This window comes from Phalacrocorax carbo, chromosome 8 (genome assembly GCF_963921805.1).
Source record: "Phalacrocorax carbo chromosome 8, bPhaCar2.1, whole genome shotgun sequence".
Classification (NCBI taxonomy): Eukaryota; Metazoa; Chordata; class Aves; order Suliformes; family Phalacrocoracidae; genus Phalacrocorax; species Phalacrocorax carbo.
Window position 1 is genome coordinate 44,428,103 of NC_087520.1, and position 21,950 is coordinate 44,450,052.

General features: G+C 49.2%; 1 protein-coding gene across 10 annotated transcripts in view; it reads left to right on the forward strand.

Moving 5' to 3' along the window:
- Positions 1-21,950, forward strand: part of ZC3H18 (zinc finger CCCH-type containing 18) — a 49,892-nt gene that overhangs the window by 25,819 nt on the left and 2,123 nt on the right. For 9 of the 10 annotated variants that reach the window (XM_064459745.1, XM_064459743.1, XM_064459750.1 and 6 more), the window contains 9 exons: positions 8,160-8,360; positions 9,375-9,500; positions 11,064-11,165; positions 12,977-13,117; positions 14,907-15,059; positions 17,158-17,318; positions 17,924-18,120; positions 19,262-19,358; positions 21,616-21,712. In XM_064459745.1, the coding sequence (XP_064315815.1) occupies positions 8,160-8,360; positions 9,375-9,500; positions 11,064-11,165; positions 12,977-13,117; positions 14,907-15,059; positions 17,158-17,318; positions 17,924-18,120; positions 19,262-19,358; positions 21,616-21,712 (1,275 nt within the window). The remainder of the gene's footprint in view (positions 1-8,159; positions 8,361-9,374; positions 9,501-11,063; positions 11,166-12,976; positions 13,118-14,906; positions 15,060-17,157; positions 17,319-17,923; positions 18,121-19,261; positions 19,359-21,615; positions 21,713-21,950) is intronic. The other variant, XM_064459748.1, reaches the window with a different exon arrangement.

Here is a 21,950-nt window from a genome sequence, read left to right on the forward strand (position 1 = left end):
TACAGAACACAGAGTTGAAAGGGATGAAAGAAAACTCAAAAAGCAGATAGCCAGGAACATGAAAACAAACTCCCTTTCCATTATATTGAAAGCAGGAAGGTTGAATCTCATCTCTAAACAGCAGCGGAGCAGTTAAGGCTAATAAAGCAGAGAAGCCAGAGGACTTCCTGGTGTCACTGCTTGCTGCAGATGAGGAGGATTAGAATTTAACAACAAAGATTGTAAACCCTAACGGACTTGGTGGCAAAGGTTTCTCCTTGAACCTTTTAAAAGAAGAGACCGCAGCGTTTGGGCTTCAAGTAGGATTGTCACATGTGGATTGGACTTTTTTGGAAGGAGTCTTTGCTCCTTCTTGTTTTGAGTGTTGTTGGTTGTTTTTTTTTTCCCCAAGCTCTCCAAGAAGTTTATAATCTTGATTGCAATGCTAGTAAAATTGCTGTTGCTCCTCCTCCCTCCTCAGGCATCGAACACTTGAACAAGCCAGGACACTTTGTGATCAATTAGAGGGATAACTTGGCTGTCTGTCCTTGTGCTCCCCATCTCCAGAACGAGTTCTGATGCCCCAGGCTGTGCCTGATTTTGCTGAGTGCAAAATTTCTGCTTTATATCTCTGTCTTGCCAGTGTAGCTCACTGTTGTGCAAATCATTTCAGGGATAAAGAAGTGGCACGAAATACTTTTTGAAGAGGCTTAGAGCGGTGCAAGATGTTCTTACCGGGGCTGCTGGTCTTTAGCTGTGAGCAAAGGCCCTCCCCCCCGCCAGAAACAGTAATTTGCTTTAACCCTTCTATTGTTGCGTAGGTCTTCATCCCGCCGTCATCCGAGCGAACCTGATTGTTCCAGGAGCGCATTAAGCAACGCAGATAGTGTGGTGGGACCTGTTAGCGGTCGTATTTCCAAAGCACTGAGGGACATTTTGGAATTGGAGCCAGTGGCGAGGGCAGCAGCCTCAGTGTCGCTGCCTTGTTGGCTGGGGTAGCACCAGGTGGTTGTCAGCCAAGCGAGGAGGACGGAGAAGCAGCGATCCCATGCTGCAGGTCCATGAGTTGGGCACTGGTTTCTTTCCCACCTGAGTTTCCTCTGTGGGGCCTGATGAGAAGCAGCGTGGCAAAATGAACCTTCAGGTGAGAAATTAGTCATCTCCAGTTCTCGAGGAAGTTTGTCCTGAAGTCTGACCTGAAAGCTATTTCCACACAGACAAGTTTGGTCAGGGCTTGTGATACAGACCCCAAATTCTGGGGAAGGCCGGTGCCAAGTGAGGAGGGGAGGAGGAGGCTGTTGTCCTCAGAGGTGTTCCAGAGCCCAGACAGAAGGTGACAGCAGCTCTGAAGCTGTCAGGAAGAAGCAGTATCCTGGTGAACCATCCTGTGATTATCGCGCACACAACAGTTTTTTTTGGAAGGAAATTTTCTTCAGCTGGGCTAGAGATTATCGATGGAGTGCACTTATGCAGCCATTAAAAAATAAAAATAACACCTGCAAGTAGGGACACTAAAATTTAAAGCAATGTCAGAAAGGGCAGCTATTCTGTAGCAAATCATAAATCCTTCATAAAACCCTTCCAGCAAGGATTGCTGTGCTTCTTTCCAGCTTCTGTTGAGGTGCCAGTAGCCCTCAGCTGTGAGATGCTATATAATGCTGCAGACCCTGGGACAAAAGGTTACGTGATCTCCTGGCAGAGCTCACCCTTGCAATATTTTTTTCAAGCTAGTTCAAGCTGTCTTTGGAATAGGTCGTTGCTAATCGGCGGGGAGAGCACGTTAACGAACAGGGTGACCTGGCGTCTGAAATCAATGAATGCAGGTTACCCAGGGCTTGCGCGTTAGAAAGTGTTGGAGTGAGGTTGATTAGATAAAGGAGTGGCAAAAGTAAGGGAATGCAAATGGCGTGATTCATGATAGTGTGTGTGTATGTGTGTGATCACAAACCGACTGAACTCGTTTTTCAGAAGAATCTGTAATTCTAAGTGTCCCTGGGTCTTTGTCGTCTTTCCCGACAGCTTCTGGTGGTCTCCCCGCGCCGCCAGCTGGATCTACTCCCTGTTTTTTGAGTGTAGGGGCTCTGTACAAAAGCAGCTCAAATAGAACTAGGTGTTTTGGTGTGCTTAGTACTAGCATCTCATCCTGTTGTATGAAGGTGGTGCGGTAGGCTGGTGGATTCTGTCTTCTCTTAGTTTTTCCCTGTGGAAAAGTCAGCTGTTTTACAAGGAATCCTTCATTTGCTCCTGTTTGTCCTGCTGCAGGAGGAAGAGCAGGCAGGATAGACGACTGTGTGCTCTCCCTGGTTTCGAGTCAGGCATTGGCGAGACCCCAAAGCGCTCTGAATTAGCCTTGAAGTCTATGAAAAGTTACTGAGGGGGGAAAAGCAGCCTCTCTCAGGAGGCATAGATTTGCTCTCCAGGTGTTCCGTGCCTTCCCTGGGCAGCTTCTTGGAGTGCAGTGAGTTAAATGAAGCAAATGGCCCCAGGCTGTTGGGTTTCCTGGGCTGAAGGAGGCTTGATTCAGACCTCTGTTCCTCCCGCACGCAGCGGGTCTGCCGTGTTGTGTTCAGCACTACACGGTGCAGCGTCGCCCAGAAGAGGTTTTCCCTTCTCTCTACGTACAGAACATGCCCCGTGCTGCTGTGCAGTTCGTCAGACTCCTAGTCGAGTGCCCTGTATGGTAACACCACAGTGATATACATTATAATAACTTGTTTACATCCCCATTTTTTTGTGGTGCAGCTTCCAGCTGGAGCGATGGAACCTGGTTAGACAGCTTTGCTTTCATTTCTGCTCCCAGTTCATTTGGGAAGTTAGTGATAACAAAATCTCCCCGCCAACCAAATCAGCAAAACCTTTCAAAGTTCTCCACAAGGCATTTCTGTTGACTGGAGTTTTCGTTAGTCTTCATGGTTCTTGAGGTTCTGCCTCCGCTTCCACAGTAAAAGGAGAAGGGTTTCGTAATTGTAAATCAAGATGAAGGGTATCGAGTGACTCAGATGTGGATCTCAAGGAATGTATTTTTCTTTGGCATTTCAGAGTTGGAATTACTGGAGAGATCTCCCACACTGGGTTTTATTAAACCATTGCAAAGACCGGGGCAGAATCGCTGCACGCAGGTCCCTCTCATTTAGAGGAGGCTCTCAAGGCATCAAATGCTCACCCCTTAGGGTAGATCACATCGCAGATACGTTTATCTACCTGCTGCGATGATTTCATACTGTAGGTTCAGATTGTATCTCCACTATTTAATTTCAAAGCCTCTCCCCATCAGGCTTTGAAGAAATCTTTTTTTTTTTTTAAAAGCGACTGATAACTCTTCTTTAGATTGAAGTGTCTTGAGAAAAGCATATCCTTTGCTAATATTTCACCAAGATCAATTAATACCGGTTCCAAGATTCAGTATTTCCCGTCGTAGCCGCATGTAGGTGGCTTTCAGGAGCTGTTGTCCCTCTCCAGCCACACAAGTGACTTTATTGCGCCAAGATGGGGAAAATCTTCCAGCGTGCGTGCGCGCTGCTGGAGTTTATTTTGCAGCAATTGCCGGTCCCTTCACAACTGCCTTGGCACATGGCTCCAGTTGTTCCTCGAGTCCGCTTCCTCTGGAAAATTCCACTGACACCAAAGAAAAACTCATACCGGGGCCGCTGATGCAATGCTTGCTTTCCTGCAAGAAACAAAAAGGCTTTAAATCATCAGTGGACTTTACTCTTTCAGAAAATTGAGCTGTAACTGCTGGCCAAAACCATAGCCCTGGAGCCAGGCTGACGTCACTGGTGACGGTGATCAGGTTTGCGTTACCTGTGGGAGCCGTGTCTCACGGGGAGGGGGAAGGAAGGAAGCACTTTCCATGGGAAGCTTATTTTCCCCTTTAAGATTAGAAATGCTTCGGTGTCATTTGCATAATACATGAGGAGGAAAACTTGAGCCGTGCAGCTCCATTTTTTTCCCCCCTTCAAATTCTTGTCGAATCCAGTGACGTGCTTCAAACGGGGTTTATTTGGGAGCCGGAGCGCGTGCGGCTGGGAGCTGGATGACCTACGCTGTGGCTTGCGTTGCCAGCTGGAGCTGCCTTTGTTCCTCCTCTCATTGCCAAAGCCATGTTCAGCTTCAGTTCTCCGCTTGATTGCTGTAATTAAATTCTAGCCAAATATGCATTAACGTGTTCGTTCTGGAAAATAAAGCATTTGGTTATTTTGAGGTTAAAATGGGCTTTGGAAATAATAAGCTCTGCAGACCTTGCTCGTGCCCCGGTGACGCAGGATGCTGCTTTTTGGGGCTCTGGAAGGAAATTAAGCTGCTTTTATCAGTCTGTCTTGTCAGTCTCTTTTACTCCCTCGGCAATTTTTTTTAAATCCTCATGGCGTAGGCTTACCTAATTAGGGAGTTAATTCTCAAAAATTTGAAACGCTTCCTAAAAATTGGAATTTGGTGAAAAAGGAGACCGGGATTCACACGTGTGCTTTGGTAGCGTATGACGTTTTTTGCCGGCCACTCTCTGTGCCGAAGTGCGTTAGGTTTGCCTGCAGCAGCCTGGGTAATTGTGCAGGGCTGAGGATGAACTCACGTCAAGTGCCGTGAGCTGATCTCATGGCTCACCACCCCGAAGCAGCCAGGGTTTTTCTCTCCCTCCCTCTTCTGCTCGCCTTGGGTCAGCTCCTGCCGTTGTTCAAACCCTGCCCTGGGCTGGTTGGACTCGCTGACCCAGCAGCAAAGTACTTTTATTATTTTTTTTGCCCCCTCTCCCTGTTGAATTAAGGAGTTGAGTTGGCACACGGAGAGCTCCAACAAGTGCCAGATGCAGGACAAGATGGGAAGTGAAAATTAGCCAGTTGTAACAGTGAAAGTGAGGAGAAAGCCTCCCCCTTCTGAAGGTCAAATACATCGCTCAACCTACCCAGCAGTGCAGCACCGGGAGTAGCTATTGTATTCGGCGTAGCTCTGGGCAGCCTTCCTGCCTGATCTGGGCTGGGAGCCACAGGCCGCCTGCCTGCTGCCTCTTCTCAGCCGGCTTTCCTCTGCGAGCCGTACGGCTTCCTCTGCTTTCATCCCAGCAAGTGCAGGGGATCAGTATGCAGGAGTAAATTTGATTGAAGCGCCGACTGTTTTGCGCACTGCTAGCCTCTGATAGTCCCTTCGGTGAAAGTCGTACGGGCGGTAACTGAGAGGTTCGTCTAAGGCGGATGGTGAGGATCTTGGCAGTTGCTGCAGCTCGCTTTCAATTCTGACTCCTGAATTCCACTGGAAGAGAGGAGCCAAGTGCCATCAGATACCAGTCTCTTGTTAAGTTGAACAAGTTTATTTGGTGATGCTACATGTTGGGCACGCAGGTAACTCTTGAGGAAAGGCTTTGAAAATGTCCTGACACGCGCATCGTCTTTCTTTCTTGGCTATAGTATGGTAACATATTTACTGCTGAGTCAAAACGCCAAAGCCTATCCAGAAATGAGGCTTTCTGTTGTGGTTTTCCTGGGGAAAAAACCTTTCCTCCAGAAAGTGACCTCATCGAGAGAGAATTGCATCAAACCAGGTAATAGGTGCAAGTAATGAGATTTGCTTTCTTAGTCATCTTCGCTCCAAGCTCGCCCCAAGTTGTGGAGTTCAGCGTAAGTTGTTCCCACATGGGGTTGGAGCTGAGGTCTAGCTCCCAGGGTGTGCTGCTGTTGGACATTGAATGTGGACGAGGTATTTTGAGAGTGAGATGGAGAATAAATTCTGTAGGAGACTTTTCTTTCTGAAAACTATTGCAGGGAAGAGTTGAGCCTGGAGAGGGGCAAGGCCATTTATTAGTTTGGCTTTCACGTTTGTCAGCTCGGACACTGCAGTGAAAAGCTTTTCAGCAGGCTTTATCCAGGTCTTGAGATGGATGCTGCCTCTCTGCCTGCCTGTGCCAGCAGAATATTCCCCCTGCATCTCCGGAAGCATGCAGGCTGCGGTCCCTCGGGAAAGGACGTGGGAGCAGGATGTATTCTAGCGTGATTCACGAGCATCCTCACATGATATTCTCCTCCTTTCTGCTGTTTAGCCTGCTGCTTGATGCAAGGTGTGTCGGCTGTTCCTGACCTTCTTTTTCTTCTTGCCTTCTGCTTGGTTGCTTTAAAGGTACTCCAGAGGTCGAGACGGCTGCAGAATGAGTTTGTACTACCTCTGCTGGAATGAGAGCTTGACCCCGGCTACAACTGTTTAGCACCATCAGAGTATAAGTGATAGGTCTAGTCTATCTCAACCCCATATTCAGAGTCATGGTCTTCCTCCAGACATATATATATATATATATATATTTGTGGCTATAATGTGGAAAACTAGACCAATCCACTGCAAATAACCTGTGCTGTGTTAAATAGCATGTGTTAGAGCAGCTCTAGAAAGGGTGATGATGATGCTAAATGAAGATGCTGGTGAATAATGCTGAGCCATAACCCTGCTTGGGACTCTCTTACTAGGCAGTCAGCGGTTTTGTGTGTTAATATATAAGCGTCCTCTTCTGAAGCTGAAATGACGTTTGTGGGAGAGGGGAATGTGAAAGAAGAGTTTTTCCTCCCATAAAATTCTGTATATACCGAGATACGTGTGGGACAAACTGTAAAATTGCTGTAGTGAAATTAGTAAAGGCAGGGAAAGAGCAGGATACTGTGCTGGACTTTAAAGCCAGCACATACAGGTTGTGGAGGTGGGGAAGAGGTGAGAGGCCATAGGAGTTTTAACTGTGTTGAGACTGTGTTTTAATACTGCCAAGCAAGGAGATGAGACTTCTTGGTGACTAGTGAAGCCTTCAAAGGGCAGAACGGGCTGCTAACGAAGAGCTTTAATTATCCTGTTGTCTGAAGAAGTGTTGCGGCAAGAAGCGCAGTCTGTAGAATTATTAGAAAACTTGTAGGTTGCTCTTTTTATCTCAAAAGGTAGAGGAAGTCGCGTGGGGAGTGGTTGCTTCAGTTGTGTGACTAATGGGGTGGTACTGGCTGAACCCAGTGATGGAAGGTGCCTTTCCTCCCCCAAATTCTCTGGGCGAGAGGGCTCATTGTTTTAAGAAAGGGAATCAGCACATCATCATACTGGTAATTTGAGTGCAACAGGCTTCCTAAACCTTTAAGCAAGCACAAACTTTGCCTAAAACGCAAGGGGGAAGGTTATGAGCAGGTAGTTGAACAGCTGTGTGCAGGTTAGAGTAAGGGTGAGGAAAAATCCCAGCTTAAATCACCCATAGATAAGAGAGATAATAAGTTAAATCACCCATAGATAAGAGAGGTAAGTCCAGGCCTGAAGAAACTCAGCCTGGAGTACTTAAGGAACTATCCAGTGCGGATGCTGAAAAGTTAGCCCCGAATTATTTATCAGAGGGTTGTGGAAGAGAAGGGAAGCCTGGAGAACCAAAGAAAAGGGGGGAACTCAACTTGAGCCCTTAAAAAGGAAGGGAGGAGATGGAGGGTGTCTAGCCTGATTGTCATGTCTTCATGGTTATCAGCAACAGGAGAGCACGCATTTGACAGTGTTTATAAGCATCTAGAGAATAATACAGTGATAAAACAACCAGCGTGAAACTGCTTTATGCTCAGCTGATGAGTTAACTGTCCCCTTTGTAAGGGTAAAAGCAGATTGGTTTGTCTTGGCTGTGGCAAGGCTTGTGACACAGTCCCACGTGATGTTCTGATAAGGGAACTGTAGGAGAGTAATTCAGGCTGAATCTCTTAGTACCTGCCGGTTGTTTCCAGCCGTTGGCTGTATCGAGATGGCATTTCAGATGCACAATCAAAGTCTGTCCTTAGTCTAGCTCTGTTTAGTATTTTCATTGCACCGGGGGCTCCAGCTCTATCTATTTGGCGTAGACGTAGGAAGAACCAGGTTTCCTATTCCCTTCCCTTTCATGTGTGCTTGTGTCCACTTGCTGGAGGCCAAAACCCAAAGCTGAAATCAGCTGGCAGGTCACTGCTTGGTCAGTGTGACATAGTAGTTCACAAAACTTGTAGGTACTGCAGTTTTCGTGGGCTTGCTGTCACTGATCTACAAAATGATAGCTGTCCTAACATTTCATCACCCCAAAATGGTGCTGAATATCCTGCAGTGGAGGTTAAGAGCTAGTACTGGTATGAAGGATGAATTTCTGAGACCTTTTCCTGGCCCTGTGTTTCTCTTAGCATTACTATATAAAAAGGTCCCAGCTACTTAACTCCTCTGTTTTCCAGCCGTCAGCCTGAGCCGCCAAAGAAGGAGAAGGAGGCAACCACAATTACCACCACTCAGTCGAAGAGAGCAGATGAATGGAAGGACCCGTGGCGTCGATCCAAGTCCCCCAAAAAGAAACTCGGTGTCTCTGTCTCTCCCAGCCGTGCACGTAGGCGCCGAAAAACCTCTGCTTCTTCAGCATCTGCTTCTGGATCTTCAAGGTGAGCGAAGGCGAAGAGCGTGTCGCATCCGAGCCTTGCTAGCGTCTCGGGGAATGCGGCGCAACCCTTCCTTGTCGGTGGAAGATGGTGAGATGTTTGGGAAAGCGCTTCAAGGCTTGCTGCTCGGTAGCAGCTCTGGAAGCCAGCATATAGGTGGTGAGATGGAGGCTAAAGGGGACACGTAACTGTGGGTGCTGTGATGTGATCTGTTGAAGACTAAGAAAAGACAGGTCCTTGGAAAAGTCACTCTTGAGGGAAATTAGATGGGAAGTGGTCTGGGTGATTAGTAGCCCACCCAGGTGAAAACTGACCTTAACAGGAGCGGAAGGAGCTGGAAGCTGTAAGAATTGGAGCCTCTTCACTCCAGGAGTGCTGGAGGGATGAGGTGAGCCCGCTCCAGGAAGAGCATGCTGATGCTACTGGGGAAAAACTCGGGTTGTGGAGGCTTGACAGAACCCTAGAGGGCTGCAGTGGAGCTCGGAAACCAATGGGTGCGAGAGAAAAATCACTTTTCAGGAAGAAGCGCCCTGAATCTAGGAGACTTGAGGCATAAGCTGGATCCATTTTCTTTAAATGCTTGAACTTTTGAAGCTCCTGAAAAGAGGGGGGAAAAGTATCAGAGAGGAATGAGGAACACACTGAATTGAAGATATGGATCTAAAAACCAAAGCCCTCCTGAAGTAGATAGCTTTTCTTGCTGGGATCACTGCACCTGAGATTTTTGTGTTCTCATACCTGTGTGACCCAACCTATCAGGAGATTATCTGGCATAAAATTTTGTGGATGGAGTTCTCAAAAAGGGATGGAAAGTCATTAGCTAAAGGAGGGGAGGCCTGTTCAAGGGTGCAAAGGGGGTAGCAATAATGGGATCTTCTCTATAGGAAAAGGGAGACCACTGAGGAGAAAGCAGGTAACTTTCAGGGCAGTGTTAGAACTTGGGAAGAGTGTACTGGAAAGAAGACCTCAGTCTCAGAGGACTTCGAGAGGCACTGAATTTTAATACTTTTCTTTCAGGTCATCTTCTCGTTCATCCACCTATTCTGGTTCAGGTTCCTCGCGATCTCGTTCCAGATCATCATCTTACAGCTCTTACTCTAGTCGCTCTTCAAGACACAGCTCTTTCTCAGGCAGCAGGTCCAGGTAATGCCTCCTTGGATTTGAAAGTAATGGTATACTGTTTTCCAAACACTCGCTAACAGCTATTTCTGCTGCTGCTTAAAAGCAAATAGCCAACTCTTGAAGTAGAACGTCCAAACCACTTTCCTGAGTGAGGGAAATACGATAGACTGCAAGGCAGCTTGCCGGTTTGGCTGTTGAATGAAGCAGACACGTCAGACACCCCCTCCTCTCCCTGGTACCCCCACCCACGAGCACCACGCAGTTGTGGCTGGGCTTTTGCCCATGCCTGTGGTAGCTGAGCGGTTGTAGGAGCCTGGCTGAGATTAATATTGCCATCATTTGCTTTTTATGATTGGAAGGAGTTACTGGCACCTCTTTCTGTCGCACTGGAATTTCCATTTCAACAGGCAAATCACATTTCTTTATTAAAGCAGTTGTGTCTTGTGATAGTTCTGACACTTCAAAGTAGCAGTTCAGTGTCCCATGCTGATTAAACAGAGGCGTGTTTATTGCTCTGCCACGTTTTTGCCCCTGCAGACAGTTTCCCAAGTCTGGAACACAAGTAATAGGAGGCCTGGCTCCCTAGGTAGGCACCTCTTCAGGGCTGAAATCGCGCAGGCACCCAGAGCGGATCACACAGTTGATGGGAGTGCACAGTGTCACTTTTGCAGAGGTGGTTTCTCCTAGGAAAGGCTCAGGTGGGAGCTGATCTCAGTGCAAGCACGTAGGTGTCTGTGGGGAGCGGGCTGACCTTCCCCCATCCACCCCATTTCAGGCCCCGTTCCTTGCGGGCTGACGCCAAGCATAGGTGACGCGCTTCGGTTAGCGTGCCTCGCTCTGAAGGCAGGAGGGTGAGGAACACCCAAGTGCCAAACTGTTCTTCAGAAAGCCAGTCGCCGAGGTGTCTGGCTCTCTCGGGAACAAGGCTGCAAGAAGGGAGCTTCCAGCCTTGGCGGTGGGGTGAATCACTTGAACGCCAGCATCTGGTGTGCCGCGTAAGTGCCTTACCTCTTTGGTCTGTCTGATCTTAGGAAGCTGCTCTTGCCCTTTCAACTGCTGGCTTTGATACAGGCCCCACTTGAGTTTGCGCTTTGTGTTCCAGAAATTACAGCTATCCAGTTAGATGTGGTTTTTTGTGTCTTTCTCCCGAGATTATTTTTTTGCTGCTGCTGCTGTTTAAAGGGTAAATGGCACTAGGAGTTACAGTTGGTTGAAACAAATCATGCTGAACTTGCAAGTCGAAATCCCACTTACTTTCCTGTAGACATATTCTCCCTAAGGATAGAACACAGAGAGGGCAGAGGAAGCCTCGGGTGTTGGTGTGGAATACCTGAGAGTGCCTCTCTTGCAGCTGACCCTATTTTTACCTGTTGTTTTCTCCTTTTACCACTGATCTGGTGACAGATGTTGATTTTGTTGAGCAGAGTCTGGATATGAAACTAGGATAAGCTCAGTCCCACGGGGACTAGCTCCTGGGATGCAGTCACTAGCCGAAGGAGGGAGTGGTGGCTAAAGGCACTGAAAGCCAGGAGAGCCATCCTCAGTCCCAGAGACTGAGCTGGGTGATGTGTCCTTCCTTTCTAGATCACGGTCCTTCTCATCTTCACCCTCTCCTTCTCCAACACCGTCTCCACACAAGCCGCTTGCGAAGGCTAAAGGGGAGTTATTACCACCTGCTGGTAAAGGGTAAGGCTTCATCTCTGTCTTCTGTCATCCGTCATCTTCGTATCACCTTCACGCAGTGCAGAAGAGGCTCCAAACAGTAGCCTAATCCCTGAGTCAGACCCTTCTGACCGGTTGACAGTTTAAGGAAGAAAAGGAAGATGCAAAATATGACCCACATAGAATAACGCTTAGCTTTGCATATTTAATTAAATGATGACACTTTCACTTATTAAATCCAAGTTAAGCTGTACAGGTATCCTTAAGTATTATAGAGAATCACTAAATCATTTAGGCTGGAAAAGATCCTTGAGATCGAGTCCAACCATTAACCTAACGCTACCAAGTCCGCCACTAAACCATGTCCCTCAGTGCCGCATCAAGGCCCTGTCATATATACGTATGTCATATACGTACATATATATGCAAGAGTGTTTAAACACACGTGTGATTTACTATTTAAACATGGTGTATGTGCTGATATATTTATACAGACGCTGTAAGAAAGTTTCATTCATTCCTCTACTGTGGCGTTAGTTAATGCACAGCCTTAGAATAAAGAAATGGTTCCGCCTCAGGTACTTTTAACGTTGGAGATAAATTAAAACAGCTGTGAAACAGTTTGGGGCAGATCGTGCCAGCGCTCCTGCTCTTTTAAATATTTGAAATTGCTATTTCACAAACTCCTGTAATACATAGTAAATTATGGATACGTTGCAGGGTGACACAACGCCGTAGTGACGTTACCCCATTCAAGGTGACCTGGAAATAAATTACACCTTGGGAATCCCCCTGAATTCTCCAGAATATGGGACAATCCCCTTTGCCACACTTCTGGTACCTTGTTGACCTGCTTTTTTTCTTTTTTTTTTTTTTTTTTTCCTTCTCAACTCAGAGGGTTCAGCCCTTCAAGGGCACACTCCCCGCCTGCAGCGATGTCTTTACACCCTTCTAGCGCACATCGCGGTGCTGATGTGGTAACGCACGACAGCAGCCTGCGCTAGCACGGGGGTTGTTTTCGCTGCGTAATAGTGCATGCACTTAATCCTGTGTTCTGCAGAGGATGAGTCCGGGATACTCTTAAGCACAAGAGGAGGAATTAACAGTCTCTATTTTTGTATGCAGACAGCCGCCTCCTCCCCAGTTAATAGTAGGCGTGACATCAGCGCTGGGGATGTTGAGCAGTAACCGGCTATTAGAGCTCTGAGCCCAGAAGTGAGCAGTCCTGAAGAGCCAAAGCGATTCCGGTCCCGCGTTAGTGGGTGCCAGATAAAGTCACAAAAACATCACGTAGCGCTCCTCTGCGATGGCGTTACCCGTTAAATCTTCTGCGGGGTATCGCGAGCAAAGGGACGGGTCCAGGGGGTGTTTTTGCACACACGGGCTCTTTCGCACGCTGCTAACCCGTGCGATGGAGTGAAAAAGAGCATTTTTGCATTAAACTGTGTGCGTTAGATTCTGAGGCCTGACTGGCAGATTTTAAGTAGGTGTATGTGTTTTGGGTATAAATGCACGGAATCAAATGGATAAGAAAGAACAGCGATTCCACAGTCGTCTCAATTAGTTAATTTACAAGTGGAACCTCTACAAAATTGGCTGCTATATAGTAACTTGTCTCTGAAAAGGTGACTTGATTTGGAATATGGAAAACAGATCCCTTTAGGGGAATCCGTATTGTTTGAGAACGAAACAGCCGCGTGTCTGTAGCTACAGTAATTATATCTATATAACATTCAGTCAACAGCAAAGATGAGCGCGTTTCATCGCCTTTGAAAATGTCTGTGTTCTCTACCTACCAACCCTGATCACGCACGTGAAAACTTTAATTTTTATAGTGAAAAATCTGTGAAGAAACTAGCTGCCCTTCCAGTCCCTCAGCCACTCACTAAAATTACAACTGCACCGGAGCCAGCCAAACCAGGGGATAATCGAGAGGCAAGAAGGAAGGAACGTCAGACAAGGACTCCACCCAGAAGGTAAGAAAGCTGTGGGGTGGAGTGAGGCTTGATCTCCTGGAAGATAGAGCAAATCCTGGGTTTCTTTCAGGAGTACCAACTACAAGGGCTCTTCAGTATTAAAGGAGAAACCTGTTTCCTGGGGCAGAAAGGAAACGGGAAGAGAGGGAAGGAGTTGGAGGTGAATGCTGGTGACACGCCACAGCAAGTGGCTCCTACCTCTGAAGGCTGGTTGGGGGATGAAGTAGGTGGAATACATTAAATGTGTTGAAAGGCAGGGTCTTCAGTGCCAAAAAAAGGCATGTTTGAGAGCCGCTGGTTGTGGAGGCCGCGCAGGACGGAAACACAGGTGCGTTTGGTCCAGAGAGCAGATCTGACGTGTTGGAGGGATAAGGTTTGTGGTGATGGGTTTGCACCCTGTTTCCTCTAAACATGTGCCAGTAAGCAGGGAGTATCTCTGCTCCCAGGAGCTGGTTCGCCAGCATCAGCAGTACTGCTGGAGGAGACGAGGAGGAACTCTGCTACTTTTGCTGTCCCCAGTGTACAACTTGCTGCCTCCCCTGCTCTACTTTCTCTTCCTGGCTTCATCCTGGTTTGAATGCTTCAAGTGACTTGTTCTGTCTGTCCTCTTAACTGTTTTTCTGCCTTTTTCGCCTCCCCTTGCATTTGAAATGAGAGAGGCTTCTGATGGTGTTTGAAGAAGGAGCGCTTGTTTGTATTTAAATATTATCAGGCTTAATCCATGGTTCTGTGTTTAAGAGCGTTGCAGGATAAATGCAGGTAGCATTGCCTGCTCTTGGCGGGACACAGTCAGCTAAGCACAGCTGAAACTCATCATGCATCCTTATGTTAGAAGATTTGAACTAAGTGGTACCTATGTGTTTAGTCTATGGAAGCAGTGGTTTGGTGCCTAAGAAATGTGTTTACTAGAAGTGTCTGGTTTACAAGCACACAAGGAGACTGAGAATGGTTTATCCCTGCGGTAAGGTATTTATGGTTTGCTTGGATCGTGGAATGATGCTTTTTGTCAGTGTGTTTTGAAGATGGCTCCAAGTCTGTTTTCCATTCAGGTTTCCAGAAGCATCTTGAGTCAATTCTTAATTTTGCACGGGGTTACACCTCCTGTTTCTTCCCAGTAGCTAAAGAAAAGGCCTGGCCTGAGCAGTTATGTCTCCACAGGTGAAAACTGATCATGGCAGTTTCTATTCCTTAGACTCCCATCAGTTCTAGTTTCGATTTCACTTACTTTAACTAGTTAATAATAACCTTGGATGCGTTTAGCCACCTTCGCTTATTCTTCATTCCAATCTTGGGGTCTGGTTGGGGTTTTTTTCGTGCTTATACCCACACAGACCCCACTGCCCTACACTCTCCCTGCTGTGCAAATGACAAAACAGCTCTCTGTGTTAGTAGTGGTGTGTTAGTCACAAAAAAATGTGTATGATTATTTGTATAGCCTGGGATACAAGGCAGTCCCGCTGTGTTACGCAGTTATCAATTTTTCTCTGTAGGAAGCATTTGCACCCGGTATCAGTACAGGTTTAAGGTGCTTTAGCTCATTCTTTGCCTGGTGTTCATTAGCATTACTCAGTCTTGCATAAAATACCTACTGTTCAGAAAACAGACGCTTCCTCGGGATTGGGAACGTAAGGTTGAGAAGAACATCTGGAACGATTCCATTTGCAAAGCACCAACCTTTTATCCAGCACAGGACAACAGCACCATGCTCAAACTGTCCCTTTACGCTTTCTTCTAACCCCGTTTCACGGCGGAGCACAGCGAGGTGAGGATGTCGTTTGCTGTCTTGCAGGCGGACTATCAGCGGCAGCATCAGTGGCAGTGCCAGCAGCTACAGTGGTTCCAGTTCCCGATCTCGGTCCTTGTCTCGGTCTCTCTCCAGATCTCATTCCAGATCGTCGTCTGCCTCAGTCTCCCACTCCCCGTCTGGGTCCAGGAAATCCAGGTACAGCCTCGAGCCTTCATTACCTTTGCTGAAGTAGGAGGACACTAGAAGTATTCTTAACCGTTGTGATTTCTTGCAGCGAAAGCTCTCTCTACCTTCAAGCGTCAGAAGCTGTAGGTAACTAGACCATGAAACGATTGTTTCTTTGTGTGGTGTTACAAATCCTGAGTCCTGAATCAGGACAGTAGTACAGTGTTGGCAGCATCCTGTGGCTTATTCAGGAAAAGAATCTGTCACGTGTGCCAAACTGCCCGTTTTTACCTAAATTATGACCAAAGCATCTCCTTATGGCCACGGTGATCCCACATCCTAATTTATCTACAAGGTAACAGTTTTGAGCTACGGAGCTTTGCTCTTCTAAACCTCTCCTCCCTCTGGTTGCTGAATATCCTTAGGGAAGATGCTTGGCCTGTCAGGAGAGGTAGGTCAGAAAATGCATAAAAGGCCCAACTAATGATATTTTTACTTTGCTGGTAAAGTTGCACAGCCAGTTCCCTTTCTGTTTAGCCCCAAGTGAATAGTTATATGGCTGTTAGTCTGTGGGATTTGTAAACAGCTAACTCCCTCCAGTAAAGAGTCTTGAAATAAACCTCTTTCGCGTTCTTTGTTCTGGTTTTCTGCATCTGTTCGCACACTGGAATCCCTGAAACCTCATAAGCAGCCTTGAAACATGATGCTTCCCTGTGATACAGATTTAGAAGTAGACCAACAGTGTAAAACTAGTGGATTAAGTAGGACTTGGCTCTGACCAGCGGTAATTCACGTATCTGAACTCTGTGAAACTCCAAGGTTCAACATCCGCATTATTTTACGGAAATACAAACTTGTTTACTACATGCTTGTCGCATTCATCAGATCAGGCAGGGGTGATGCAAGAGGTTCAGAGAGCACTTGGGCACGCTGGCTCTGCACTGCCCTGCCGTACTTGAGCGGGCTTGAGAGGAGAAGATGGGGAAAACTTAATGCAGGTGTTGCTTGTGTGGCACCGGGGCCATGCCTGCTGCTTTTACAGGGGCGTTAAAAGGAGGAAACATAGGAAATATAGTCTGTGCCCAAACCAGATTTGCTGTCACAACCTTGCAGCCTGGAGCTTTTCTGGAGAAGGATTTTCTGGCTCATCCAGTTGCCGTGGCAGCAGTCGATGAGACGCCTCAAAACCCGTCTCTGTCAGGACACCAGCGGGTAGCAACTTCGCAGCTTGTTCCAGGGCTCGTGTGCGCTGCAGCTGCCGCAGCCTGTTCAATCATACACGAGCCGGCTTCCAGCAACTGAGCTTGGACGTTGCTGGCAGAGCAGGCGCTGGGCAAAAGTCGGCGTGGCCTGCAGAACCTGCTGGAGAGGCTGCCTGAATGTTCGTGTAGTCAGTGTACGCCTGGTCCCTCCTGGCAGTGGCTGCGGTGCCAGCCGGCTCCCAGCGGCGGCGGTGGCGTGCCCCTGAAGGGAAGGCTGGTGCATAGCCCTGTGTTTTTGTCTGATACGTTTCTAAGTAGAAAGTCTTCCTTAATATAATGATTGTCTGATGTTTTTAATGTTATGAATCCATTAGAAGATAGCCATCTTATAGGCACTATTAGAAGATAGTCATCTTACAGCCGTCTTCCCTGTCATTATCAGTCGTGACAGTACGTACATGCTCAAAACAGGCCAGCTGGGCTCTCTTGTACCCTGGGGAGCTGGGCAGGAGCTGTGGGCTGTAGGACTCCAGGGCTTTTAAAGCCTCTGTGAATAAATATGCACCAAACAACCAAAACATTGCCAGGGAGCGCTTGACCTGAGCCATAACACTGACCTGTACGTGATAGCGCACACCCTGCTTTCACTTTTTGTTTACCTGGGGAAACAGTGACATGTTTACATGTTGCCTTTAATCCTGTTTATAAACAAACAGTACTTTCTAGACTTGCATCTAACACGTTTGGGATTTTTCATGCCATTGGCACCCCGGGAGACACAGCCTTTATCTCTTCGTTGTTATTGCCTGCCTTAGCAGCTTTCTGACATCCCAGCCGCTCAGGGGGATTAAAACAAAGGCGTCTGTCTCATTGCTGCCTGGTTCCTGTCGCATTCGTGACTGTAACGGGCTGTTGGCTCTTTCCAGGTCCCTGAGCGTGAGCAGCGTTTCCTCTGTCTCTAGTGCCTCCTCTAGCAGCAGCTCTGTACGCAGCGCCGACTCCGAAGACATGTATGCGGACTTGGCCAGCCCTGTTTCCTCAGCCAGCTCCCGATCGCCAACCCCAGCGCAGCAGAAGAAAGGTAGAGGTACCTGGTTTGGTATTTTCTTCTCCGAGGGGTGCTGGGAAAAGAAGGGAGGGGAGCAGAGGTCTATGTACAGCTTGCTTGGTGATGTTATGGGCTCCAGGAAAATTGCTGAGCGGAGCTTGTGGCTTGCGTAGACTTAGGGGAGCCCAGAGACTTCACCTGAGGAAGGTGAGACTGTGGAGGAGGGAGGCTGTGGAGCAAATACACATTCACATCCTTCCATCCACGTGTCGCTGGCTGCAAAGATGCCTTTTCCTGCCTGGGAGTCCTGCCTGATGCCTTCTCCCTTACTCGTTCTCTTTCACCCTTGTGAGGTGATGCTAAATCTTCTGGACAACTCCAATGTCATGTTGCTCTCCCTCTGTTCTTTTAGACCGTAGCAGAGTTGGCGGCAAGAGCCTTTTGTTCTTTGTCTTTTATGTTAAGCATCCTCTCTGCGGAAATTCTGGTTTCCTGAATCTTTTAACCTTGGGGCCATGTGCTATGCTAACTGGTGTGGGCTTTTTCGGTCCCTGGAGCAGCATCCTCTTGCCCTGCCCTCCAAAGGGAGGGCAGGCGAAAGGGATGGATCGCAAATCACTGTATCTGCTCTCTGGTTTCAACAGGAAAGTCAAAAAAAGAAGATAGTGCTAAAGAGGAGAAGAGGAAACGGGATGTGCCTGCTCAGCTCCTGAAATCAGCCAAGCCCACCCAGGGGAGCAAATCGCAGCAGCTCCTCCAGACCCAGCAGCCCTCAGCCCCCCAGTCTCAGCAAGGGGGCTTCAGCGCCCACAAAGAGATCAAACTGACGCTCCTGAATAAGGTGAGAGGTGGGGTGGGTGCCCTTCCCTCCGCACGGGGGTTCCGAGGAGCCGATGGGACGGAGTCTGGGGCTCCGGGCTGGCGGAAGGGGACCTCCAGGCTCCATGCTGTAGGTCTGTGGCTGGGATTGAAGGGCGACAGACAGAACCAGTTTGGCAGCACACACCCTGTGGTGGCTTGAGTTTGGGACTGTGTTGGCGGCTCCCCTGGGGCACATTCCTGCTGCAGCTTCAAGGGCTCTTCCCCGCTTTCTCGAAGGCTGCAGCCAGAGCACCGAGGTGAAGGCGTGCACGGCGCAGTCCCACACGCGCTGGGGCCTTGCCCACTGAAAGCATGCTTCCCGCACGCTTCCGAGCGAGCTCTCCTCCCGCTGCCTGCTCCAGAGCAAACTGCTGACGAGCCATTAACTGAGTCAGGAGGTAAAAGTGGCGATTGCCTCACCTCTCTGGGGTGCCTGCCACCAGCCGCGCTTTCCACGGGGAGCCTGGCGCTTTCCCGTTTACAGCTGAGCCCGGTGCCCCAGTTTGGTGCCTTCGGCTGAGATTGCAATCCGGATCGTGTGGGAGACTTTGGCCTCGTGGGGTTTTGTGCCGGAGCAGGGCGTTGGCCCCAGTCACGTGGGTAGGTTCCTGTTTTTGAAATGTTAATAGTTTTTTTTTCTGACAGTCCAAGTTCCCCATTGCAGTCTGAGGCCGCAGTTTATTCTACTTCCCTGTGCTATGACGTGAGGCGCCTTTATCGAGTCCGTGAAGCATGCTCCGTGGGGAGGAGTGTGTAATTACACATAACTACCGGCTGGCACGGTCGGTTTGTGGAAGAAGGCACAGCTCTCCATGCCTCTTTGACATTTGCTATCCTTGGTGCTGCCGAAAAAAACCCTCTGCAAAACGCTGCTATTTTCCTGCTTCTGCCAATTATGAAAATAGCCCGTGAAACAGTGCAGCATTAGCCTCAGTGCCAGAGGATGCTGCCGTTGGCTTACGGTGGTAGGGGAGTTAAATGATGCCAGTAATGGTTGGGACTGGTATTCGCAAAGCTTAATAGATGTGTGTGCGTGAGCCAGCACATCGCAGGCAATACCTCTGCCTGCTTCCCTCCCCGGTGGCCGCTCAGCTCCACTGTCTGTTTTAATTCCATTTTAGGCAGCTGACAAAGGAAGTAGGAAGAGATACGAGCCAGCAGACAAAGACAGGCCGACCTCTCCTCCAGCCAAACGGGCGAACCTGTCACCTGACAGAGGTGAGACATCAGCCATCCCAGGCCCTCCTGGCCTGGCTGGGTTCCTGCTCTGCCGCTCAAAAGCGGTGCTCCAGCGACAAACGTCCTGTGAAAGTCTCTGCTGCAAGTCTACTTGCTGGAGAGGTTAATTGCAGGCATGTGTCCTTCCAAAACCTCAGTGTGCGCGATTGCCACCAGATAAAGCGGGGCGTATTAGCTCTCCTGCTGCAAAAAAACACAGTGGAGGTGAGACGCTCTGGTTTATGAAGTAAGCGAGGTGAGGTCAGCCCTGGGCAGGCCAAACCCGGCTTTGCCTAGCTGTCTTGCGGTGCGCGTTGTGAGTTACCTTGGCTCCACTATGTCTGTGTAACTCCACTGCAAAAAAAAAAAAAGCAAGCCCTCACTTTGAAGACACAGCGTGCTCGTCTCCGCTGTAGGCACACATCCATCCCATAGCGACCCCCTGTTCTCTAGCGATGTCGTTGGATGTGGCTCTGGAATTCGTAGGGTTTTCCCTTAGTGCATGCCGGGGTCTCCTCTGCCTTGTATTTCAGTCCATTGCTGTGCATCTTCGTTCTCCTGACAGAAAGGCTTGTGGCAGTGCTTAGAAAGGGAGCGCAGGCTGCCAAGGCCGCCAGGGTTGCTGCAATAATTGGCTGGATCACCCATCCTGCGAAATGAGACGATTTCTCCACTTGTGTCTGACACAATCCGATCTGCCCCGTATGTTTAGAAAGACACGGGCTTTCCAGGTGTTCTCCTGCGTCTGAATCCTCAGCATCAGTGTTAGCGCCTCGGGAAATGGAGCTAGCAAGCCGCACCGAGAGGGGCCTCAATGCCACGCTCCAGCCTTTGCTGTCACTGCTGAAAAACAAAGCAGGGGAGCCGTGGGCCAGAGGTGCCTGGTTTTGACGTACGAGCCAGCATTGACACGTGATGTTGTTTCCCCTGTTTTCTCGGCTGTAGGTGTATCTTGTTGACTCTGGGTGCCAGCCAGAAAAAAAAAAAAAAACTTCTGTGCTAATAGCCTGGTTGCATTCGACTCCTGCAAAGGCAGCGTGGAAGGGACTGGGTGAGGTTGAAGTTCACTAGGATCTAGTTCACAACTACTGCTGAGCTGCAGACAAATGGATGGGCCGACCTAGCAAACTGTGCTGATTTTATAGATACGTAGATGTAATTATATCCTCTTATTTGTTGTCTGCGCATTATAAAGCATTTTTAAGCGGTGGCAAATGGGGCACAAGCCCTGAAGGCAGCTCAGCCTGGCCTCCTGGTGACAACCATACCCTTGACTGAATTGGGACTGAGCAGGAGGCACCCTGTGGCTGGCCAGTGTTTGTGCCCTCAGCCTCGCCTCCCTGTTCCGTAACCTTGCTGTGATCAGGTGCGCGGTGTCTGCAGCCTTGCCTTCCTCACGGTGTCGGTCCTCGGGAGCAGAGGGCTGCCCTAACGCGCACAGGCGGCTGGTGCTCCGAGGAACAGAGTGCCTTTGCTCCCTGGAGTGCTACTGAAAGTGAGATCAGCCCGCCAGCATTGCTGTCCCAGTGCCCTGTAGCAGGGCGAGCTGCCTTCCAGCTATAGTTGCCCCTCTGTGCACTGGGATAACAGTGGTTGAGAAACCCACTGCAGCAAAGCTGGATAATGCTGTCGCAGGACCCCAGTGGGCTTCCCACTGCCAGCGAGTCCCCACAGTGGTTCAGTCTGTGCTGAGTAAACACGGGGGTGATGCTGCCTGTGGATTGGTCCCAGCTGGCTCCGAAAGCAGCAGAGCTGCACCCCCCCAGCACTCTTGAAGCCAATATACCCTGTTATCCAGCCAGCGCGGAGCCAGCTCGGGTGCCGCTGTGCCCATTACACGCCAACCAGATGATCTGCCGGGGGGTAATGGAGCACTGGCTTGGCCTGCGAGGGCCATCCTTGCCCCACAGGTCTGCAAGCAAAGCATGGCCTAAAAATGCAGTGGAGGAGCCTTGTTCAGGCAGCTGGAGGGTGAGGAGAGGGCCGGTGCAGCTCCCCGCAGGTGACGTTTTGTACATTTGTACATCACAAGGCCGACTGTAGGTCACAGCCTTGACTAGCTTTTCTGCTCGCCCTGAAGACGGGGTGCACAACAGCAGGTTCCTTTTCTGGCTGCTGCTGGACTTGGCTTTTTGCTGGCAAGATCTGCTGGGCCTGAGGAGAGCATCCTTACGCTGCTGAGCTGGTAGGGTAGGCCGGGTAGCGACCCGTACCTTGGCGAAGAGCGAGAACGTCTCACCTTTTCTTCTCCCGATAGGCTCTCGTGACAGGAAGGCGACCGGGAGACTCTCTTCACCCAAGCAAGAGCGACAGAGGGGCCAGAACCCGAAACCTTCTCCTGCACAGACAGACAGGTCAGTCTCGCTTGTTCTCGTGGGTTGCTTGTGGGCTAGGCTGGGGCTCGCACTCCTCCAGCAGTTCAGTCCCTCCTCTCAGGGCAGCTCTGAGGCCCTGTGGCTGTAGTTTCCAGTTGTCATGGAGGCTCAGCGAGAGGAAGGATGCGGAGCTCCCTGGGCAGGTGCCCGAGGCGCTCGGCTTCACGTGGAAGTCACCAGCTAAGCTGTTGTAGCTCAGAGATGAGCAGGAGCCTGG